Source organism: Lutra lutra, chromosome 3, assembly GCF_902655055.1.
Source record: "Lutra lutra chromosome 3, mLutLut1.2, whole genome shotgun sequence".
Taxonomy (NCBI): Eukaryota; Metazoa; Chordata; class Mammalia; order Carnivora; family Mustelidae; genus Lutra; species Lutra lutra.
Window position 1 is genome coordinate 62,888,176 of NC_062280.1, and position 20,281 is coordinate 62,908,456.

General features: G+C 36.3%; 2 protein-coding genes across 6 annotated transcripts in view; one reads left to right on the plus strand and one right to left on the minus strand.

The window, feature by feature from the left end:
* The window catches only part of LOC125095498 (sodium channel protein type 3 subunit alpha), a 1,188,574-nt gene that overhangs the window by 198,407 nt on the left and 969,886 nt on the right, over window positions 1-20,281 (minus strand). The gene's annotated exons all lie outside the window — the stretch shown is intronic.
* Window positions 1-20,281, plus strand: part of SCN2A (sodium voltage-gated channel alpha subunit 2) — a 132,603-nt gene that overhangs the window by 45,453 nt on the left and 66,869 nt on the right. For 3 of the 5 annotated variants that reach the window (XM_047721983.1, XM_047721981.1, XM_047721984.1), the window contains 5 exons: window positions 5,823-6,140; window positions 7,024-7,142; window positions 18,279-18,368; window positions 19,311-19,439; window positions 20,014-20,105. In XM_047721983.1, coding sequence (XP_047577939.1) covers window positions 5,874-6,140; window positions 7,024-7,142; window positions 18,279-18,368; window positions 19,311-19,439; window positions 20,014-20,105 — 697 coding nt within the window. In that variant the 5' untranslated portion in view covers window positions 5,823-5,873. Of the gene's footprint in view, window positions 1-4,122; window positions 4,233-5,822; window positions 6,141-7,023; window positions 7,143-18,278; window positions 18,369-19,310; window positions 19,440-19,827; window positions 19,920-20,013; window positions 20,106-20,281 lie in introns of those variants that run through there. The other 2 variants (XM_047721982.1, XM_047721985.1) reach the window with 2 other exon arrangements.

Here is a 20,281-nt window from a genome sequence, read left to right on the forward strand (position 1 = left end):
ATTTATCCAAATAGTATCTACTAAGCCTATGCCTTTCATTTTCCATTATGTTCTGTTCCCAATCTATAGTGGAAAAACATGTAAATCTATTTGTTCAGAACTTTCTCCCTTTTATGGAAATTGTTAGTTACAGAAATGAGTGAGTGGATCAAGGTTAAAGAGAGAAAGATGTAAAAACACAGTAAGTGACAATCAGAAAGTTTCTGAAAAAATAAATTGAAATCTATGGATTAAGTAACCTAGAAAATCCAAAAATAAATCCTCAGATAACATTTTGCAAGTCTTTTCTTAGTTTATGTTTCCAGCATTTTTCTATTGTAATGAAGAAAACTAAAAATTAGTTGTAAAATAGGATTAAAAGATAACTTTCAGAAAGACATTTCTTAGTCTCTCTCAGCTTTCTTGAGTAAAACTCCTCAAATTTTTGAGCACTTATCCACAATTATTAATTATAACATAAACTGTTATATAATTATTTCCTTATCTGTGAGATTAAGTAAGCCAAATTTTTTTCAGTATAAGTTGAACCTTAGAGTAATTATTATAAAGTGAATCTTCATGGAAAGAAATTAGTCGGGGCACCTGGGTGGCTCAGTGGGTTAAAGCCTCTGCCTTCGGCCCAGGTCATGATCTCAGGGTCCTGGGATCGAGCCCCGCATCAGGCTCTCTGCTCAGCAGCAAGCCTGCTTCCACTTTTCTCTCTATCTGCCTGCCTCTCTGCCTACTTGTGATCTCTGCCTGTCAAATAAATAAATAAAATCTTAAAAAAAAAAAAAGAAATTAGTCATATGCTATTTTTACTATATATCTTTATTTTATAATTACTCTATCTTTTATGATAACTTTTATATTTGTAGATGTCATCAAATATAATAACATGGCTTCTTTTATATTTTAATTTAGAAAATTAATGTTCCTCTTTTATAAGTGAGAAAAATTTTTTAAAGATGGGGTTGAAAGGCAAAAAATGTTATCAGAGTTTAGAAATTAGTTCATAATATTCATTCCTTTCTGACTACTTAAAATAATATCGTGTACCTTTCCAATTACTTATGAGTCTTCCAAATATAATGTCTGGCTTTAAAAGTTGTAACGTAAAATCACCTGTCTGTAAAGTAATGCAACTGAATGAAGTTTAAAAACTTCATGTAACGTGCCATTTAGCAATCTCATAAAATGTCAGTTTGGTGTTAACAAGAACAAATAGAAGAAAAGCTAATGTGCAAGCCTTCTGAAAACTTCATCCTGGGAAATCAGAAATAAGAGACTATGATTCTTATTTCAAATCTACATCGCATAAAAGTATTTTTGAAATGGAAAAAATATTCACGTGTTGCTCTTCATATATCTTGGGTGTTTTGGTAAAACATTTTCTGCTCACCCTTTTAAGTATCCTGTGACATAGTCACTAGCCTGGATCACTGGGACAAAAATGGGTGACCCTACAACTAATATGATGTCAAAGAAACTACACATTCCCTTGGCCTTCCTGATAGCAAGTGTTTCCTGGAAAAGGCTGGAGAAGCATTGCATCATGGTTAGGCACATGAATTCTGTGACCAAAAAGCATGAGTTCAGATTCTGACTCTATCTCCAGCTGTGAAAACTTAATGCATGTTGCAAACTATTTAATCTTTTGCTGCCTCAGTTTCCTTGTGTTTTAAATGGGGATAATCACAACATCTATTTCATCAGGTTGTTATGAGTTAAGTGCTCTTAAATAGTTCTCAAAATAGTGCCTGACAAAAATAGTGCAGTATGTGTTGTTACGGTTAACCTCCCCCAAAAGATACATTTGCCAAATCACTTTGTAATTGTTTTACTACTTAATTTATTTTTTTTAATTAGAATCTTATTATACAAAAGCCTATTATTAAGCACATTTGTAAAGTGAGACCAAAATATTCATGTATTCATTTGATAAATGAAGCTAATGCTCATCATAGACATTCGTGGAACATATGATTCCAGTAGGACAATTTATTTTGGGGAAAGAATCTTCTAACTGTCTTGTCTGGTTTCTAAGTTTTTAGGATGGTATACATAGAAGATACAATTTTTTCTAATGGTAAAGCCAGAAAATATGCTATATGCTATACAGCATATACATATATGGTATATGTATACAACATATTTTCTAGCATATATATATAGCATATTTTCTAGCTTTATCATTTTCATCAGAAATCTATCTATACATATGTATATATATATCCATGTATTTATATATGTTTATATATATTGTATAGGTAGATAGATCTTCTGACATTAATAATATTATCAAGTATTGAGGCACCGCAAATATGACCAGTACGTGACCAGAGTACACACTTTACTGTTTTTGTTGACAGCATCTGTCCACCTCTTGTCCAGGGATAGTATTCCAACTTTGCTTTTGAGGGATATTCCTAGACCACCGCCACAATCCTGACTGTTCATAGGTTTCAAGGAAGGTTTCCTTCTAGTTCTAAGGGTGAGGCATTTGCTTTTAGGGGAGGTCAATCAAAGCACAAAGCATGGCATTACCTAGGACTGAGTGATTACTTGAGGGATGGGTATGTAACTCAGCTGGAGCCAGTGAGATGCAATGAGAGTTTTTCTGAGTGTTTATTCCTATTGGATTTAAGTCTGGGAGGTTGGGAGCTGCTATATAGCACCTTATTACAATAAGGAATGAATCTCTAGGAAAGTTAACACCACGGAAGTCAAAGCATAACTAGATGCTGGCAATGTCATCTGTGTTCCAGAATCATCCCATGCCTAAACCTAGCCCTAGAAAATAAACCTTGAAATAATGAACTTCCTTTTCCTTCCATCCTTCCTTCCTCTCCTTTCTTCCTTCTCTCCCTCCTTCCCACTTTCTTTTTTTCTTCCCTTCCTTCCTTCCTCCCTCCCTCTTTTCTTCCTTCTTTCTTTCCTTATTTCTTCCCTCCTTTCCTCCCTCCTTCCCTCTCTCTCCTTTCTTTCTTTCTTTCTTTCTCAAGTCAGTGTGAGTCATTCTTTTGTCTCTCATAACCAAAAGAGACCTGCTAGAGTGCTTAATTTTTTTTTTTTTTTTTTACTGGATCTTCTGTATGCTCAGTTCCAACAAATACATTTTCTAATGAAAATGATGAAGCTAGAAAATATGCAAAATATATTGATTTAATAAGTAGGACTGTTTCTGGTCATAATTGGCACCACTGCCTGGTATTTATTTAATCTTTATTTCAGGCTTTAGTTGCATGAGCAAGTGTTTATGACTGAATAAAGTTCACAGATTTTTGGTGTCAGACTTTCAGTTTGAATCCTACGTGTGTGATCTTAGATGACTAAGATCATAACACGTACGTCCTTTCTTCAGTTTTCAAATCAGGATCATGGAAGTGTTTATTTGATAAGATTGTGGGGGGGATGAAATGATATGGTGCATACAGACATGTTAGCCCAGTCAGTGACTGGCACATAAAAAGTCCTCAAATCATCACTTTATCATCAGTTGAAAGACTGGCACTTAGGATTTCACTGGATTTTCAGTTTTCTTCTGGCTGCTTTTCAGCCACTAAAATCAGAGTTAAAATACGATTGGTGTCTCATCAGGGTTATTTTATTTCTAGAGAAAGTTTATTTGTGTAGCACAAAGACCATCTCTGTTGAATTAGCAGAGCACTTTATTGGATTTCAGATACGTTGGGGCTGAGGCTAATGTTAAATTCCACTGTGTGTAAGACTTTCACTAGTATAATTGCTTTTTAATGTTTTTATTTTTAACAGTATTTATTTTCCTTTTTCACTTTGAATTATTTGTATCGATTGAATGACTTCTGGCTTAGCAAATAAAAAGCGTGATCAGAAGCTTAATCTGTTAGCAGAATTGATGATTGAAATCAGCAAAGTCTTAGCGTTTTGTTCTAAGAAAAGCCTGTGAAAAAATCAGAGCTCCATTAGTGAAAGCTTTGGGCGGCTTCAAACACAGGGTTCTGTGTACGTACACTGTGAGGGGTTTCTCTTCACAGTTCCCCCGCCCTCTAGTGGTAGTTATAATAACGCCATTTTGTAGTCCCCAAACAGGAAATGCCTGTTCTTACTTCAGTTACCAGAATCCTTTTACAGGAAGTTAGGTGTGGTCTTTGAAGGAGAATTAAAAAAAAAAAAATGAAAAAAAAGAAAAAAAGAATGATGGAATTTTAGCTGCAGTCTTCTTGGTGCCAGCTTATCAATCCCAAACTCTGGGTGTAAAAGATTCCGCAGGGGTAATGTTTTAATATTCTTATTATGCTTATTCTCTGTGATGCTTCTCTACCTGTACAGTAGAATCCTTGGGGGAATCTGCAGAGGACCACTTTCATTTTGAAGCTGCTGGCTGCATGTTTTAGCATGTCTCTTTTATTAGAGCATCCAGGCATGGCAGTTTCCTCCATGGAGTATGCATGGACCTTCTTCATGCCTATTTCGGTCGAGGCATGAGGGTCTCTCGGGATGGGTGAGGTAAATGAGGGATGTTTTGGAGGCAGTGTAATACTAAGAGGGCAGTCTGCTAGCTAGTGGCTGAAAGGTCCTAGTCTACTTCAGAAAAAATGTAGAAACGGTAGAGTAGCTTATGTTATTTTAAATTTCCCTGTTTGATCTGGCATATGCTACAGAAATGATGCCTTTACTCTTTGAAAACGCACTTCATATAATTAAATTGCAATCTCCTTCCTGTAGGATGGGGGTTAAAATGGATATTTTAAAAAGAAGAATTATATACAGATGGCATTCAGGAGTTAATGTTTTGGTTGTATGGTTTCAAAAATCATAGAAACTCTTGCAACTGGTTCAGAGGTAACATTTGGAATGATTGGTGTGCTCTGTGAAGTTATATTTGTTAGTCCGGTGAAATATAATTAGAATACAGTAAGCCTCTATGTCATGGCAAAGACCAACAAAATAGGAGTTTGTTTAAAAGATAAACTATCTTAAACTTGTTGTTTTTTCAAGTCTAAATTTGCTATTTAGATGTTTATGAAATGGACACTATTTGAGAAAATGAACTAATTCTACAGTGTTTACTAAGTACTGCAAATTTGTTAATTTAAGAAGCAATTATACTAGGTAGCAGCAGGTTGCTAAGCCAGGGGGGGTCCAAGATCCAGACCTCTGACGTGGATGACTTCCTGCCCAGTTTGGCAGGAGCTGGATCCCTTCCTGTGCAGCTTCCGAGCAGTTCCAAATGCAATCGGGCATCCCCTGCTCCTTCCTGCTCCCTTGCTTTCAAGCAGTATCTACCTATGTTTCCATAGCCTGGCATTTCAGGATTTCCAGAGCTCTTTACCAGGTGCGTTGATTTTGAATACGCTATCAAAGGTGGAAAAGTAGGCCAAAAGGAACATGGAACAAAACATAGAGGTACATGCAAGATCCTTGCATAGCCCAGGTTCTATAATTTTGGGTGATTATTCATCTCTTGTTTTGGATCTCTGATATTTTTTTCAGAAAGGATGCTGAAAAAGATGGCTGCCAAAATATTCACACAAGTGAAACAGCAAGCACAAACCAGTATCCTCCATTTCCGTGCTCCGAATTTGGATATTTTCACTTAAAACATTTTGGGAGTGGGAGACTAGATTACCTCATAGACATCTACTGAATGTGAAAGACAGATCTCCATGCAAGCAAATGAATGCATGCCTGAGAATCCCCTGAATACAGCTTCCTTAATAAAATATTGCAGATAGCTTGGTTTATATATTTTATCTCAGTATCATGTAATTGCCACAGTTACCTTTTATCCTAATGACCATTGCTTCTCTCTCTCTCTCCTCTCTCTCTCCTCTCTCTCTCTCTCTCTCTTGTTTCCATAGCACTTTTTTATGCAAGGAGCTAAACAGTGATTAAAGGAGCAGGATGAAAAGATGGCACAGTCAGTGCTGGTACCACCAGGACCTGACAGCTTCCGCTTCTTTACCAGGGAATCCCTTGCTGCTATTGAACAACGCATTGCAGAAGAGAAAGCTAAGAGACCCAAACAAGAGCGTAAGGATGAGGATGATGAAAATGGCCCAAAGCCAAATAGTGACTTGGAAGCAGGGAAATCTCTTCCATTTATTTATGGAGACATTCCTCCAGAGATGGTGTCAGAGCCCTTGGAGGACCTGGACCCATACTATATCAATAAGAAAGTGAGTTTTTAGTGAAGTTGTCTTTACTTGTTGCCCTACTTCCTAATTGGTTCTGGACTAGTCCCACAATTGTCTGGTGAAGAATGGTGTGCCTCCTCCCCTTTGTCTGAAGCATCACTAGGATGCCGGGTGGGCTTGAGCATGTACTGGATCCATTATCCTACAAGTCTCCTGGAAGTACTCATTTGAGCCTACATTCCCAGAACGAACAGAGCTGAGAAGGCATGATGCAGTTGGGTAACTGAGGAAGGGCAAAAGTCTATTCACCTTACAGTGTGATGAAGCAGAAAGTGAAAACAAGAGTTATATTTCCAGAAGTAATATTTAAAATCCTTTTTAGAATCTCAGGCTCTCTTTAAGTTCCTTTGATTGGCAGCAGGATTATGCCTTCTTGCCATACACTTTGCCCTTTCCACAGCCCTCTGCGGAAGAAATAATAATAGGTGACTTAAGTACTCCCTCCCAAAAGCAGCTCATCCAAAAACACACGTGGAAAACTCTGAAGTTCTCATGAAAATTTTTTGTCAAAATGAAGAAGTAATCAAAGCCTCGTTTTTATGATTTTTGTGTATTACAAATATACTTTTAAAATACTGATATCAAAGCTTGATAAAAGGTGCTAAGAATTCCTACAGCAATTACTACAAGTTGTTTTTTTTTTCTCCTTTAAATCCTCATATCACTTAACCAAATTTAGGAAAGTTAATGGTGCACGGAAAGAAGAAAACACCTATCATCATGTTGTGTGTTGGTAATTAGTGTATTACTATAGTTTTTTGTAAGGCAAAATTTTAAATGATGATCTTACTTTTCTCTTAAAATGTTCTTAATTTTAATATTAAGATCCTAAATTCTGTTTTATGTGTTGTGTTTTCTTTTTCAGACATTTATAGTATTGAATAAAGGGAAAGCAATCTCTCGATTCAGTGCCACCCCTGCCCTGTACATTTTAACTCCCTTCAACCCTATTAGAAAATTAGCTATTAAGATTTTGGTACATTCATATCCTTTTTTCAAATAGTTGCTTGTTAAGATTTTGTTCTTTGACTGAATTATTGATCTGGAAATTTTTTAAAAATCATGTGCTTAGCAATATTATATGCTCCTTTTTTTCATTTCTCTTACTCAACTGTTCGCATATTGCAAATGGGATCATAGGTAAGTGAACCCCTTTACCTCATCTTTTAGTTGTTCCCCTCTTCCCGACTCACTGCTTCTTCCTTTCTTCTGTCCTCTTCTGCTTCCTTCTGAATTGCTGCTACATCTAAGACTTCATTAATATTGATTATGTTGCCAAGTCCTCCTTTTACACGTCTTCATATTTTACAATGTTTTGCAATGGGTCAACTCCATGAGCTAATTTTCCTTACTGCTTTCACGTTTGGAAAATATGTAAATGATCTGAATTGCACAATTTTATATCTTTTTGATCTGAGTTGTACTACTTTCTGTTTTTTATTTGAAAGCTTTGAGTTAGTAAATGCTTACAGTTGTGATTGTATACATACTAGCCTTTCAGATATCTCTCTAATTTTGTTCCCCACCAGCATCCCACTGATTTTCTATTTTCTCTTCTCCTCTCTTTCCTTCCTTCCTTCCTTCTTTCCTGCCTCCCTTCCTCCTTCTTTTTTCTTTTCTTTTCTTTTTATCTCTTCTCCCTCCCTTTCTTTCTTTCTCTCTCTTTCTCAGTTGTTCCTGTGTTTTATTCAAGTCAAAGATTCTGCTACAACTGGCTTTCTCCAAAGGCTTATTGTCTGTCAAACTATATACATCCTCATTTTATTCTTCATTCTCCTTATTGAAGTAGCAACATCCTGGAAGTGAGATTGATGACACATTGGTGGAGATTTACTCCTAGAAGTTAAATAGATTAGTTGTGAATGAGAGATTTTATTTTAGGTAAAAGACAGTGGTCTGACTGACAGCCAGCCCTGGGAAAACCAGGGAAGCCAAGGTTTGGAAGACTGGGGTCTTGCCAGGCAGGGGCATTTACAGGAAGAACACTTAAACCTTGAGATGAAGACTGATACGCATCAGGAACCAGAGGTAAGGTTCCTGAAGGGGGAACTGTAATCTAAGCAGAGTCTCAAGGCAACTTTTAATGTTGTTTCTTCTTTAGAAAGGGTCATTGCCTGGGATTCCATGACATGATCAGGCCAGGGATTCCATGACACGGTGAGACTTTTGGTGTAAAAGCCTACTTTCTGCAGTAGTCCAAGAAAATGTTTGAATTAGATAAAGTGAGGAATTCAGGATGTGGGATAAGCTTGGTAGAGGGAACTCATTTCAGTTATGGGTGGAGGGGCTGTAAATCACATCCCCAGACTTGCCAGCCAGTGTGGTAAATGATGTTTTCAGAAGCATGACATTTTAGAATTCAGTCTCCCTTCAACATCTATTTTGTTTCTTTTCCTCCCTGTGTTCTTTGCATACACATCAGCATATTTTAATTTGTTATTTCTTTTATGCTTTAAGATTTAATCATTTTTTGAATTATCTAAAGGAATAACATTTCTTTATTTCTATTTTTCAAGAAAGAGAATCCAATGGTTTGGGGCATAAAGGTTTTTAAGTTGGCATTAGAAATTAATAATAAAGTTGAGATTTAGATTTGGGTCTCCTGGATTATAAATTATGGTCTATTATTATGTTTTGGGTATTTGTAATCTTTGCACTAAATAAATCTTTCCATAAATTATTTATTTTATTATCAGATAACTATACACCCTTTATGTAAACTTTATTTTTCTATGAAATTCTGTGAAAACTCAAACTTATGTCCAGTGCTTTATTAAGAGTAGATAACTAGGAGAGTATGCATTGAAAAATAAGTGACTACTGAGTCAGAGGTTAGAAAATCAGATGCAAAACAAGTAACAAAGTGGAAGGGCTGAATAGGTCAGAAAAAAAACTATTTCGTCCTGAATCTGAGTGATGGGATGGAATTAAGAAAGCCTAATATTAAAGGAAAAAAACAGTTTTTATTTTAAACCTTTTGTGTGGAGATCATGTATTTTTTTGAAAGTGTCATGAAAGCCATCATCTCACTCCAGAAAATCCTAGGAAGTTAGGGAACCCATGAGTCCTAATTTAAGACCCTTTGTGAAAAGAGACTCCTATTGGTAGAGGGCAAGGACAGTTTTAGAAGTTTTGATCATAAGATCCAGGCATTAAAGACATAGTTTATGGTGCTCTCTGGGAATTAGACAACTTGAATTTGAGGGTTTTCACTTGCTTCCCAGAAGAAAGAAAATCTTCAAGGAGCAGAGTTGTTTGGAGACCTGCTGTAATGTGAGTTAGATGAAGGCAGTCAGGTAAATCTATTAAGATTTGCTAAAGTGGGGGCGCCTGGGTGGCTCAGTGGGTTAAAGCCTCTGCTTTTGGCTCAGGTCATGATCCCAGGGTCCTGGGATCGAGCCCCGCATCGGGCTCTCTGCTCAGCAGGGAGCCTGCTTCCTCCTCTCTCTCTCTGCCTGCCTCTCTGCCTACTTGTAATCTCTGCCTGTCATATAAAATAAATAAATTCTTAAAAAAAAAAAGATTTGCTAAAGTGAACAGTCAGATGCTTACAAATGGTGATAAGCCACAAATTTCTTCCAGTGTAGAAAAAAGTAGATTTTTTAAAATCTCTAATTTCTTTAATTAAAATATTATATTTCAGATATTTTGTCTTGGAGTAAAGATAAAAGAAAAGGCAAGTGGACCAAAAGTCTGATATAAATAAATTCTTTGTCTTTTGGATAGTAGCATATTTGATGGGAGAGCAGAGTAAACTTGGAGGGGTGTAATACTGTAGGGTTTGTAAGTGATTCTGCTAGTGATTTTGTCTTTTATTCTTCCCAGCATAAGCCCTATGCTCAAATCTTGGTTTTCTGACTTCAAGCACATGCTTTTTGCTCTAAAGTTAAAATGCTTGGAGATGATGATGGTGGGTTGGGACACAGTTAAGAGGTCATTGTATATTTATTATCATTAATTTATAAACCAGAAAATGCCCATTCACAATAAAGAAATTTGTATTTTAGGCCTAGACTAATATCTCTATTTCTAAAGAATATCCTGTCTCATTTGTTAAAGAGCTGTTATCTTCATTAGGAGCTGTTGAATATCAAATTAGATTTGTTTCTTGACTTTGGCAGAATGAGAACTTATACTTATGCTTACTATATTTGTGCCAGGGTGTATTTTGAAAGCTGAAAATGCTTTTGATATGCCTAATATCTTGTTTTACTAGTTAAATAAAATATGGTTATATTTTCTAGATAGTAAACAAGTTAAAAATGATCCGTATTCCTAAAATTTCTTATCAGAGTTTTAAATGTGTTTCATGACAGTTTTTATTATTTTAGATTAATATGAATATTCTACCTTATTTTGCTTTTGTTTGCAAATATTTATGAAGTTCCTAAAATATGGCAGGTGTTCTTCTAGACATTGCAATGCAGCACTGAGCATAACAGAGTTCCTGCTTTCATGTAGTTATTATGGTCAGTATATGTGTGTGTTTGAGAGGAGAAAGATGAGAAAAATCATATGCCAACTCATGATGAGAGCTATTAAGAAACATAAAACTGTGTAAAAAGAGAAGAATGGCAAGGTACTGTTTTCGATCAGGGAAGTCCTCTCTAAAAAGATACCATCTGAGTAGAGATCAGAAGGAAGGGAGCGAGACATGGAAGTCTAGGGAAAAGTTAAGTGTGAGGAGAATAGCAAATGTGAAGGCAAAGTATAAAGATAGATGTACAACTGGTGTGCTCAGCAAGGAGAATCAGCAAGGAGTCCAGAGAGATGGGGTGAAGTGGGGAAGGCAGGGTGTAGTGGGATATGAGGTCAGTGAGATCAGAGGGCAGGGCTGCAGTTGTAGGCCACGATAAGGACACCAAAGTCGGGCTGAATGAGATGCGGAGTGATGATTGGAGGATTTCCAGCAGAAGAATATCATAACCTGACTCATATTTTATAAATACCACTCTGGGTGCTGGGTAGAGAATAGACTGCATGGAGGGAAAGGTTGGGAGAAGATTGATTGGGAACCTGCTTCCATTATGAAGACAACAGATGCTGGTGGCTTGGACTATGGTAGAAACAGTGAGGGTGGCAAAAGGGCGTCAAACTTAGATGTGTTTTACAGAAGAGCCAACAGGATTTTCTGAGCGATTATTAGATTTGAATGTGTTTTTGAGATGGCTGTTAGACATTCAGGGGAGGAGCTGAGTACTTGGATGGAAATAGAAGTCTGGAGTTCAGGAAAGCGTAGGGCTGGTGATAAAACTTCGGAAGACATCAGTATTTAATGGTATTTAAAGTCATAACAAAGATCTGTGACACCCCAAATAACACAACTAGTTCAGACTGCCTGTCATTCACACAGAATAGAAAAATGAAAAACGGCTTTTGGTATCAGAAAACGTGGATTCAGACTCACCTCTGAGATTTACCTATTGCTCTATGACCTTGGGCCAAGGTATTAAAACTGTTTTGAATCTCAGTTTCTCCATCTATGAAATCGGAGTCAAAATTTATACATTAATAATAACAAAATGTATGCGAAGTACCTGGCATCATGACTAACACCTAGTAGGTACTTGATAAATGGTTGCTATGATAGCTGTTTTTGGTTGTAGTAAGTACAATTCTAGCAGCAACTACTGCAAGATTAGTAAAGGAAACTCTCATACTGTTAAGGAATTCCACAAAGAATTCTGTATAAATCACTGTTTTCTCCTGGCTTCACTTTCCCAAGAAAATGTTTTTATGCCACCAGAGTTTGATGCTTTAAGTGACTAAAACATAATGTGATTGTGCGACCTTCTCATTTTGCAGATGATTTATTTAAGCCCCAGAAGTGTTTACTCCCTTTCTAAGGCTACTTTGTACTTTGTATCAATGGCAGAGCTAAAACTTCAGACCAGGTCTTCTCATTCTCAGCCTAGTGCTCTTTGCATTTTCCGCCAGAGAGAAGAAAACTCTCAGGTATAATGTACTAGGTGCATTGCCAATATCGCAGTCTATATGAATTCCAAAGGTTATTTTTAGTGGCTTCAACTTACTAATTCATTAAATAAGAAGTAGGCTTTTTAGCTCATTCCAAAATTATACAGTATCCACATGGAAATAATAATTAAAAAAAAGTTACAGTTTTTCCTGCAAAGAACTATATAGGCCTGTAGGAGAGGAGGGGAACAACTTACGATTTCCATTTCCCCTGCTTTTAATTTTTTAAAAAATATTTTATTTATTTATTTGAGAGAGATCATGAGAGGGGAGAAGATCAGAGGGAGAATCAGACTCTCCATGGAGCTGGGAGCCCCGTGCAGGACTCGATCCTGGGACTCTGGGATCATGACCTGAGCTGAAGGCACTTGCTTAACCAACTGAGCCACCCAGGCGCCCTCCCCCGCTTTTAATGCTCAAAAGTTATCATGCATTGGGGCACCTGGGTGGCTCAGTGGATTAAAGCCTCTGCCTTTGGCTCAGGTCATGATCTCAGGGTCCTGGGATCGAGCCATGCATCAGGCTCTCTGCTCGACAAGGAGCCTGCTTTCTCCCCTCTCTCTGCCTGCCTCTCTGCCTACTTGTGATTTGTCTCTGCCAAAGAAATAAATAAAATCTTAAAAAAAATTGTTTAAAAAAAAGTTGTCATGCATTATCACATAGTTAGGAAAGATGGTTAATCATAGAATGAAACAACTCAAGAGTTAAAAGTATATATGTGACATTTAGTTAATATTTCTGCTAGCTTAGAAATATGCACTGATAGGTAGAAAGAGGCCTGATCTACTCTGCTTTGAATTTTCTATTTTTATGTTAAGAAAACAAAACAAAACTCTAACATTAAACTGTTTTCTCCCTCTAGTTTAGAGTTAAAAATTCCCCTGCAACATCTCTGGATATTATATAACATTACAAAGTCCCTGAACAGACTCACAAACAATGACCTCCCCTTCTTTAAGAATAATAAAGAAATGCCCTACATTTTATATTCAATAAGCATGTGATTAATAGTAATAAAAATAACTGTATTCTCTAAGGAAAGCATTAGTACTGTATTTACGTAAGAAAATTGAACATCCAAGAATTAAGCAACTTGCTCAAACCCCTGTGGTTGGTAAAGGATACCTCTGGTCTGTCCTTCAGTGCGATAAAGCTCATGTTGTCCCATCCTATCTTCACAGAGCTGGGGGTAGGCATGCCAGTATTTTTAAATATTCAGATTTCATGTCAAAGGATACATGAGCCATATGCAGTATAAACTTGAAGTTTCTTTTCATCATATACACACAGAAAATACTTTAGATTTGCCAACCAGCAGTATCAATCAAAGGTTAACACATTTTACCTGGTATAAACAAATTAATAGATTAAAAGGATCATTTTTCCCCTGGAATTTTTTAAGGTTAGTCTGCTTCTATTATATTTTATATATGAAGGCTCTTAAGGAAATATTGTTCTGGGATACATTATTCTTTTGAAAAATATACTTTGTTGATGTCTTGGCCCATATATTCAGAAAATAATGTAGGATTTGCACATTTTATTACTGGTTCTTCCCCCTTGAAATCTGCCTTGATGTGGAGTTTCTATACTTTTTCAACGTGTGTTATCATCAAAACAAAATCCATACCTACATTTTTTAAAATATCTGTATATTTATCATGATTATCTGAAACCCTATAAAAAGTTACTCCCTAAATTCCAGGAATTTTAGAAGTATGTGGCTGATAAAATTAATCCACAGTGATCTCTATAAGTTGATGAATTCTAATACACACCCTATTTAGAGATACCTATTAAATCAAAAGCAGAAAACCTACCTCTAGTTATCTTTTTTGTTTTAAAAGCAAAATAATTTTATTTGCTTTCCTTTCCTAAGTGCCTGTCAGGATCTTTAACTTAAGTGTATTTTTTTTAAAGATTTTATTTATTTATTTGACAGAGATCACAAGTTGGCAGAGAGGCAGGCAGAGAGAGAGGGTGGGGGGAAGCAGGCTCCCCACTGAGCGGAGAGCCCAATGTGGGGCTTGATCCCAGGACCATGGGATCATGACCTGAGCCAAAGGCAGGTGCTTAACTCACTGAGGCACCAAGGCACCCTTAAGTGTATTTTCAAATTATTAAAAGGATAGTCATGCAATGTGGAAAACTCCTGTATGAGCACAATTGCTTTATTAATTGTGACTTATGGGACAGTAATCATTCTTTCTGTTGTTTAATAATATTGAAATTTTTATTTTACTTCATCATATATAATTACATTCTACCATTATAAAGAGTAAATACTTCTTAAGGGTCATAAAACTATGACTCAGATCATCATGTGACATAAATCCCATGAGGCTATTAATTTCCACCTATGTTTGCCTTCCTACTCTCTTTCAAAAAACAAAGTATAGAAACTTGTGTACTCAGTATACATGAAGACAAATTTCATGCTGTATTTTTATCCCATATCATATCAATACCTCATCAGAAATCATTAAAAAGGAAAAATGTTATTCTATTTAGTAACAAATGGGTTGCAAAATTTATTTCATTCAGTTGTCAACTGACTGTGCAAAATGACCAGGATTTAGTGGTGAACACTACAGACATGGTGTCTGCCCCCACGAAGTTGACAGTCTAGTAGAAGAAAAGATCAGCATTGAAATTAGTCATTTGAAGAATAATATAAGATGCTATGGGGTTATATAACTGGTAGACCTAAACAGGTGAGGTATTATGGCGAGTAACTTTCTACCAGAAATCTTTTTCAAAATAAGTACTAAAGATAAGTACTAAAGAACAAGTATGAGTTGGCTACAGTGTGGTATGGAGCATTTCCAGGGAGAAGAGGTGGCATTTGCAAAGACCCTTATCTGAGAAAGAGAATATTTCATTAGATGATCTAAAACAATTATGGTATCATGGGAGAGTGCAATTAAGAGTGAGCAATACAGGAAAAAAAAAGTAAAGTGTGCAAAACTAGGGGAGTAGACAGGGTTCAGACATTCTGGAATCTAGACTGTGTTAAGACATTTGATCATCATCTTAAGAATAATGGAAAAATATTGAAATCATCTGAATTACATTTATACAAGTCATTTTAGTACAGTATGCAGAATGTATTGTAAAGAACTTAGCATGGATTCGGAAAGACCAGTTTGGAGGAAACTGCAGTAATCTAAGTTATACTTGGTGGCAGGGACTATGTAGTGATGTGGGGATGCAAAAGTACACCGGATCCAGTGACAGCAGATGGAATTGACAGTATTTGGTGCTAAATTGGGTTTAGAGGTTTAGGGAGAGAGAAAAATCCAGGATTGCTTCTAGGTTCCTGGCTAGATCCTGGGACATTCTATAAGATACAGAGATGTCAAAGGAGCAGTATGGGGGCAGTGTGAAGAGAAGGAATTGGGGAGATGGGAAGGGTGGGATGAAAAGATTTTACTTCAGTTTTAGAACTCAGTCTTGGGGTGCCTGGGTGGCTCAGTCATTAAGCGGCTGGCTGCCTTTGGCTCAGGTTATGATCCCAGGGTCCTGGGATCGAGCACCACATCAGGCTCCCTGCTCAGTGGGAAACCTGCTTCTCCCTCTCCCACTCCCCCTGCTTGTGTTCCCTCTCTTGCTGTCTCTCTCTCTCTGTTAAATAAGTAAATAAAATCTTAAAGAAAAGAACTCAGAATCTTTTAAATGATTTTGAAGTATCAGTGAGACACATAGTACAGATGTCATTTGAACCTTTGACTGTGTAGAGTTCAGAAGAGGCGTCTGACCTAGAGAGAAGTAGTTGAGATGGTGGGTACATAAATGACACTTGAACCTATGTTTGTTGATGAACTCTGCTAGGATGAATATAGCAAGAGAGGGAAGAAATGGCTGAGATAACCTATCTCCTTTTCAAAAGGCAATTGCAACATTTCCAAGGATGCAAAAAATTGTTTCCCATAAGGCATGAGGAAACCAGAGAATTGGGATTTCAATAAAGGGAAGAGAAGAAAACTTAATGAAAGAATTTTCCTTGCAGAATTCTGCTGAGAGAGCAAGTCAAGTAAGAAAAAAATTGCCCTTTCGTTTAGTGCCAAAACATGAAGTGTATGCCATCTTTAGGGAAAAAAGCTAGTAAGCTGAGGATGTGCTGGATACATGAGGAAGAAAAAAAGATAAATGGCTCTTTCAAGAAGTTTGGCTGTGAAATGGAGAAAAGTTTGGACTGTAAATACTTTAAGAGAATTTGGAATTACAAGAAAGTGTGCCCTTCCCCAAGACAAGAGAGGCTTAAGCAAGTTTATATTGAAGTTCTCACTAGGGTGGGAGATAATAAAGATAAAAGAAAAAAGAGAGAAGAGATTTCTGAAGTATTTTGGAAAGAAGGTGTCCAGAATGTGAAGTGGGGAGCATTGAAAACTTTCCCCATTGAAACAGGAAGGAAAAAAGGATAGGTCCAGAAGGCTCCAGAGAGGTTTATCAGCTTGGGAGTTGGAAATAGAGATCCAATAGTGTTCTCTGAGTGAAGTAGGTAATAGGACATCAGCTTCAGGTGGGGAGGGAAAGAGGAAGAGAGTTGGAGGTCAGAGGAGACTGGAGAATGGAATTGCCTTTGCAGAGGGTCAGAGATGGTGCTAAGGACTACAGGACTGTGTAGAGGACTGGCCAGGTTCAGAACCATGAATTTAGAATGGTGCCAATCTGCTGAAAGGTGTTGTTTTCTCCCGTAGGACCTAGCAAGCTAGCAGACATGGAAGATCTAGTTTTATATACTAATAGCAAACCATCTTACATTTTATCTTTTTGTTTATTTCTAGCAATTAAGGAAAAGTAGGTGTTTCTTCTTTGAAATGCTGTTTTTCTAAAGTGTCCTCTAGGTTCTAGTGCCCTCACATGGCTGATCTATGTCATTCACATAGGACTATTTTTAATGTGGATGCACTAAACAAGCTGAGAATTAAGCATATACCTTATATCAATAACAAATATGCTATTTGTTAGCAAAAAAGAAAAATGAATTGTGGCTTTGACTAACAGCAGTTGCAGGTGCAAAGAAACTTCCATTACAGATTAATACAACACTGGCTACTCAGTGTCCTAGGTGACGGTACTTAAAATCATGTTACTATTTTGTTTTGTGCAAGTAATGTGAAAACTTATAACAAAAATTAAGAGTAAGAAGGGCTATGAACAGCACCTACTCAATTTCTGGGATTTTTATCATTGTGTCTAAGTTTACATTGCTAAAGATTGTCATTTTACATAATTGCAACTGAATCTTTCTTGTGCTTTTTCTTAACTATGAAAGTCATTTTAATTATCTGACTACCAAATATTTTCTCAGTTTTTGTTGTTTTTCAGTATAAAGGAAAGTGAAGGGCATTGGCTGTGTCTACAAAGCCAAAGTAAGAAACAGTGACACAACCGGATGTTTGTTATAAGGAATGTTTTCTATGATTCAGGAAATTAGGAAGACAATTTATTGAGCATCTTTTCTTTACCAGGCACATGAAGTGCAGGAGCTTTTGTTTATTTTAACTAATTTGATCCTCACAGCAATCTTGTGAAATGGTTATTTTTTCTCACTTTTATAGTGAATTGAACCAAGTTTTAGGTACATTAGTAAACAATTTCACCAAAGTTATAAACCCAAGAAATGCCATCACTAATAACAGCCATCTTTTCATACTATTTAAAATTTTATGAGCAATTACTGTATATTATACACTCCATACAGAAAGGATCATATTAAAATCACTTTGCCAGAATGATCCTTAGAATGGAATTATAATGCATTTAAGTAATCACTTAAATTCTTTTGTAGAGGTTTTGTCATAGTTTACAGACATGTTGAACTTGCAGTTCAGTTGTTGAGGTAAATCTGTCATTAAAAAAACTTAAATTGATAAATTATTTACCAGTGAGTAAATAATAAGTTATTTACTCTTTATATTTAATTATTAAGAAATACCTAAATGGCCTCAGAATATTTGAAGGCTTGGCCTGACATGGCCTAAATATGTGGCTGTTGGATTACAGAAATGGAAAAGATGGACTCAAGAATAAAATAATAAGGGCATAAAAATTCTAAGCTTCATGGTGTAAAAGGCATGGTGGGGCATAAAAGTGAGATTTTTCCACTGTATTTTGTCTTCCTTGACAATACTCTTCTACTTTATTCAATGTGCTCATTATGTGCACTATTCTCACCAACTGTGTATTTATGACCATGAGTAACCCTCCAGACTGGACAAAGAATGTGGAGTAAGTAGAAAATGAAAAATGTTTTTCAATATTGTCATCCCTTACATTTCAAATTTACTATCTTGAGACCCTGTCACTTTCTTTAGCAAATCATACTAGCTACTCTAAACCAGACAAGTTTAAACAATGATTCAAGATCATTTCAACCACTAACTTCCCATAGGACAGAGCTTGCAGTGGCTCACTCATTAGCTGAAATTACTGCACCTGTTTGCCAGTATTTGTAGCCCTTGATCTTCCTTGTGAGTCTCATACACATTTGAATATTATCAGTAATTACTAATATCCAGTGATAAAAGTTATACCTAATTTGTATGTTCTTTTTCTCATGGCTATAACCTTTCTTTTCTTTTCTTTCTTTTTTTTTCTTTTAATATTTACTTATATATTTTAGAGAGCGGAAGTGGGGGAGGGGAAGAGGGAGAGAGAATCTTTAAGCATACTCCCCAGTGAGCCTGACAAGGGGATTGAACTTATAGCCCTGAGATCATGACCTAAGCTGAAATCAAGAGGTTAACCAGTTGAGCCACCCAAGCGCCCTGGCTATCATCTTTCTGTGTTATTATTATATATTTCATGGCTCTTAATGATACATATTTTATTAAACACAATGCTACAGTAATTTGGAGGTTAACATCTATTTACTTAAATCAGACTGAAAGCCAGTGTATTTCAGGTAATATCTTCACATGGAACCATATTATTTGGGCTTTCAAATTAGTTAATGTAGCAAATACAATACTTACTTACTTAGAGTCAATGAGAATGTCTTTCAAAATGTAATATTTCTTTTGCCTTAAACTCTTCCTAAGCTTACATCATAGGGAGACTAGTATAGACCCACATGGAAGATTCTAATTTTGTTTGTTAAGTTTCCTTTAAGACAGGTACATGTCAATTACCTACTAGTTCTTTAATGTGGACTTGGCTATTTCCTCTCAGGTACACCTTTACAGGAATTTATACTTTTGAATCACTTATAAAAATACTCGCAAGGGGCTTTTGTTTAGAAGATTTCACATTTCTGCGGGACCCATGGAATTGGTTGGATTTCACAGTCATTACTTTTGCGTAAGTATCTTCATACATTTTCCATCCTGGAATAATAAGTCACTGGTGGGAGCCTATGCTGTATTTCTCCTCAGTGGCCTCCCTTGACAGATCAAGCATTTTTCTTAGTTATCATGTAAACATAGAATGTTTTTCTTCTAATCAAATGATGCACTTTGGAGAGATTAAGGGTCTAGTAGTAAATTGTCTAATTTGGATTCAATTAGCACTGTAAAGTAGTAAAATAAAGTTTCCCAAGTAACATAGTCTAAGATTGAAGACAATGCCATTTTTCTCTTAATTGGGAAATCTGATGGCAACGCTCATTGAACTTGAAAAGGTCTTGATGAAAGACCAACATAGACTTAGATTTCCCTAAATTCTGAATAACTCTGATTTAATTCTACAGGTATGTAACAGAATTTGTAAACCTAGGCAATGTTTCAGCTCTTCGAACTTTCAGAGTCTTGAGAGCTTTGAAAACTATTTCTGTAATTCCAGGTAAGAAGAAACTGGTATAAGGTGGTAGGCCCCTTATATCTCCAATTGTTTCTTGTGTTTTGTTATTGTGTTGTGTGTGAACTCCCTATTACAGATATGTGACAGAGTTTGTGGACCTGGGCAATGTCTCAGCGTTGAGAACATTCAGAGTTCTCCGAGCACTGAAAACAATTTCAGTCATTCCAGGTGAGAGCTAGGTTAAACACCGAGGCTGACTTTACTGCATTGGTATTACAATCACAGCTTTTGTGCATAAGCCTTTTGCTTGTCACACTTTGCAAAGAAATATGTAAAAAAGCAAGAATCAAGACATCATATTTTGGATGGGTTTGATTCTTTGCTTTTACTTCTTGCTTTCTTTA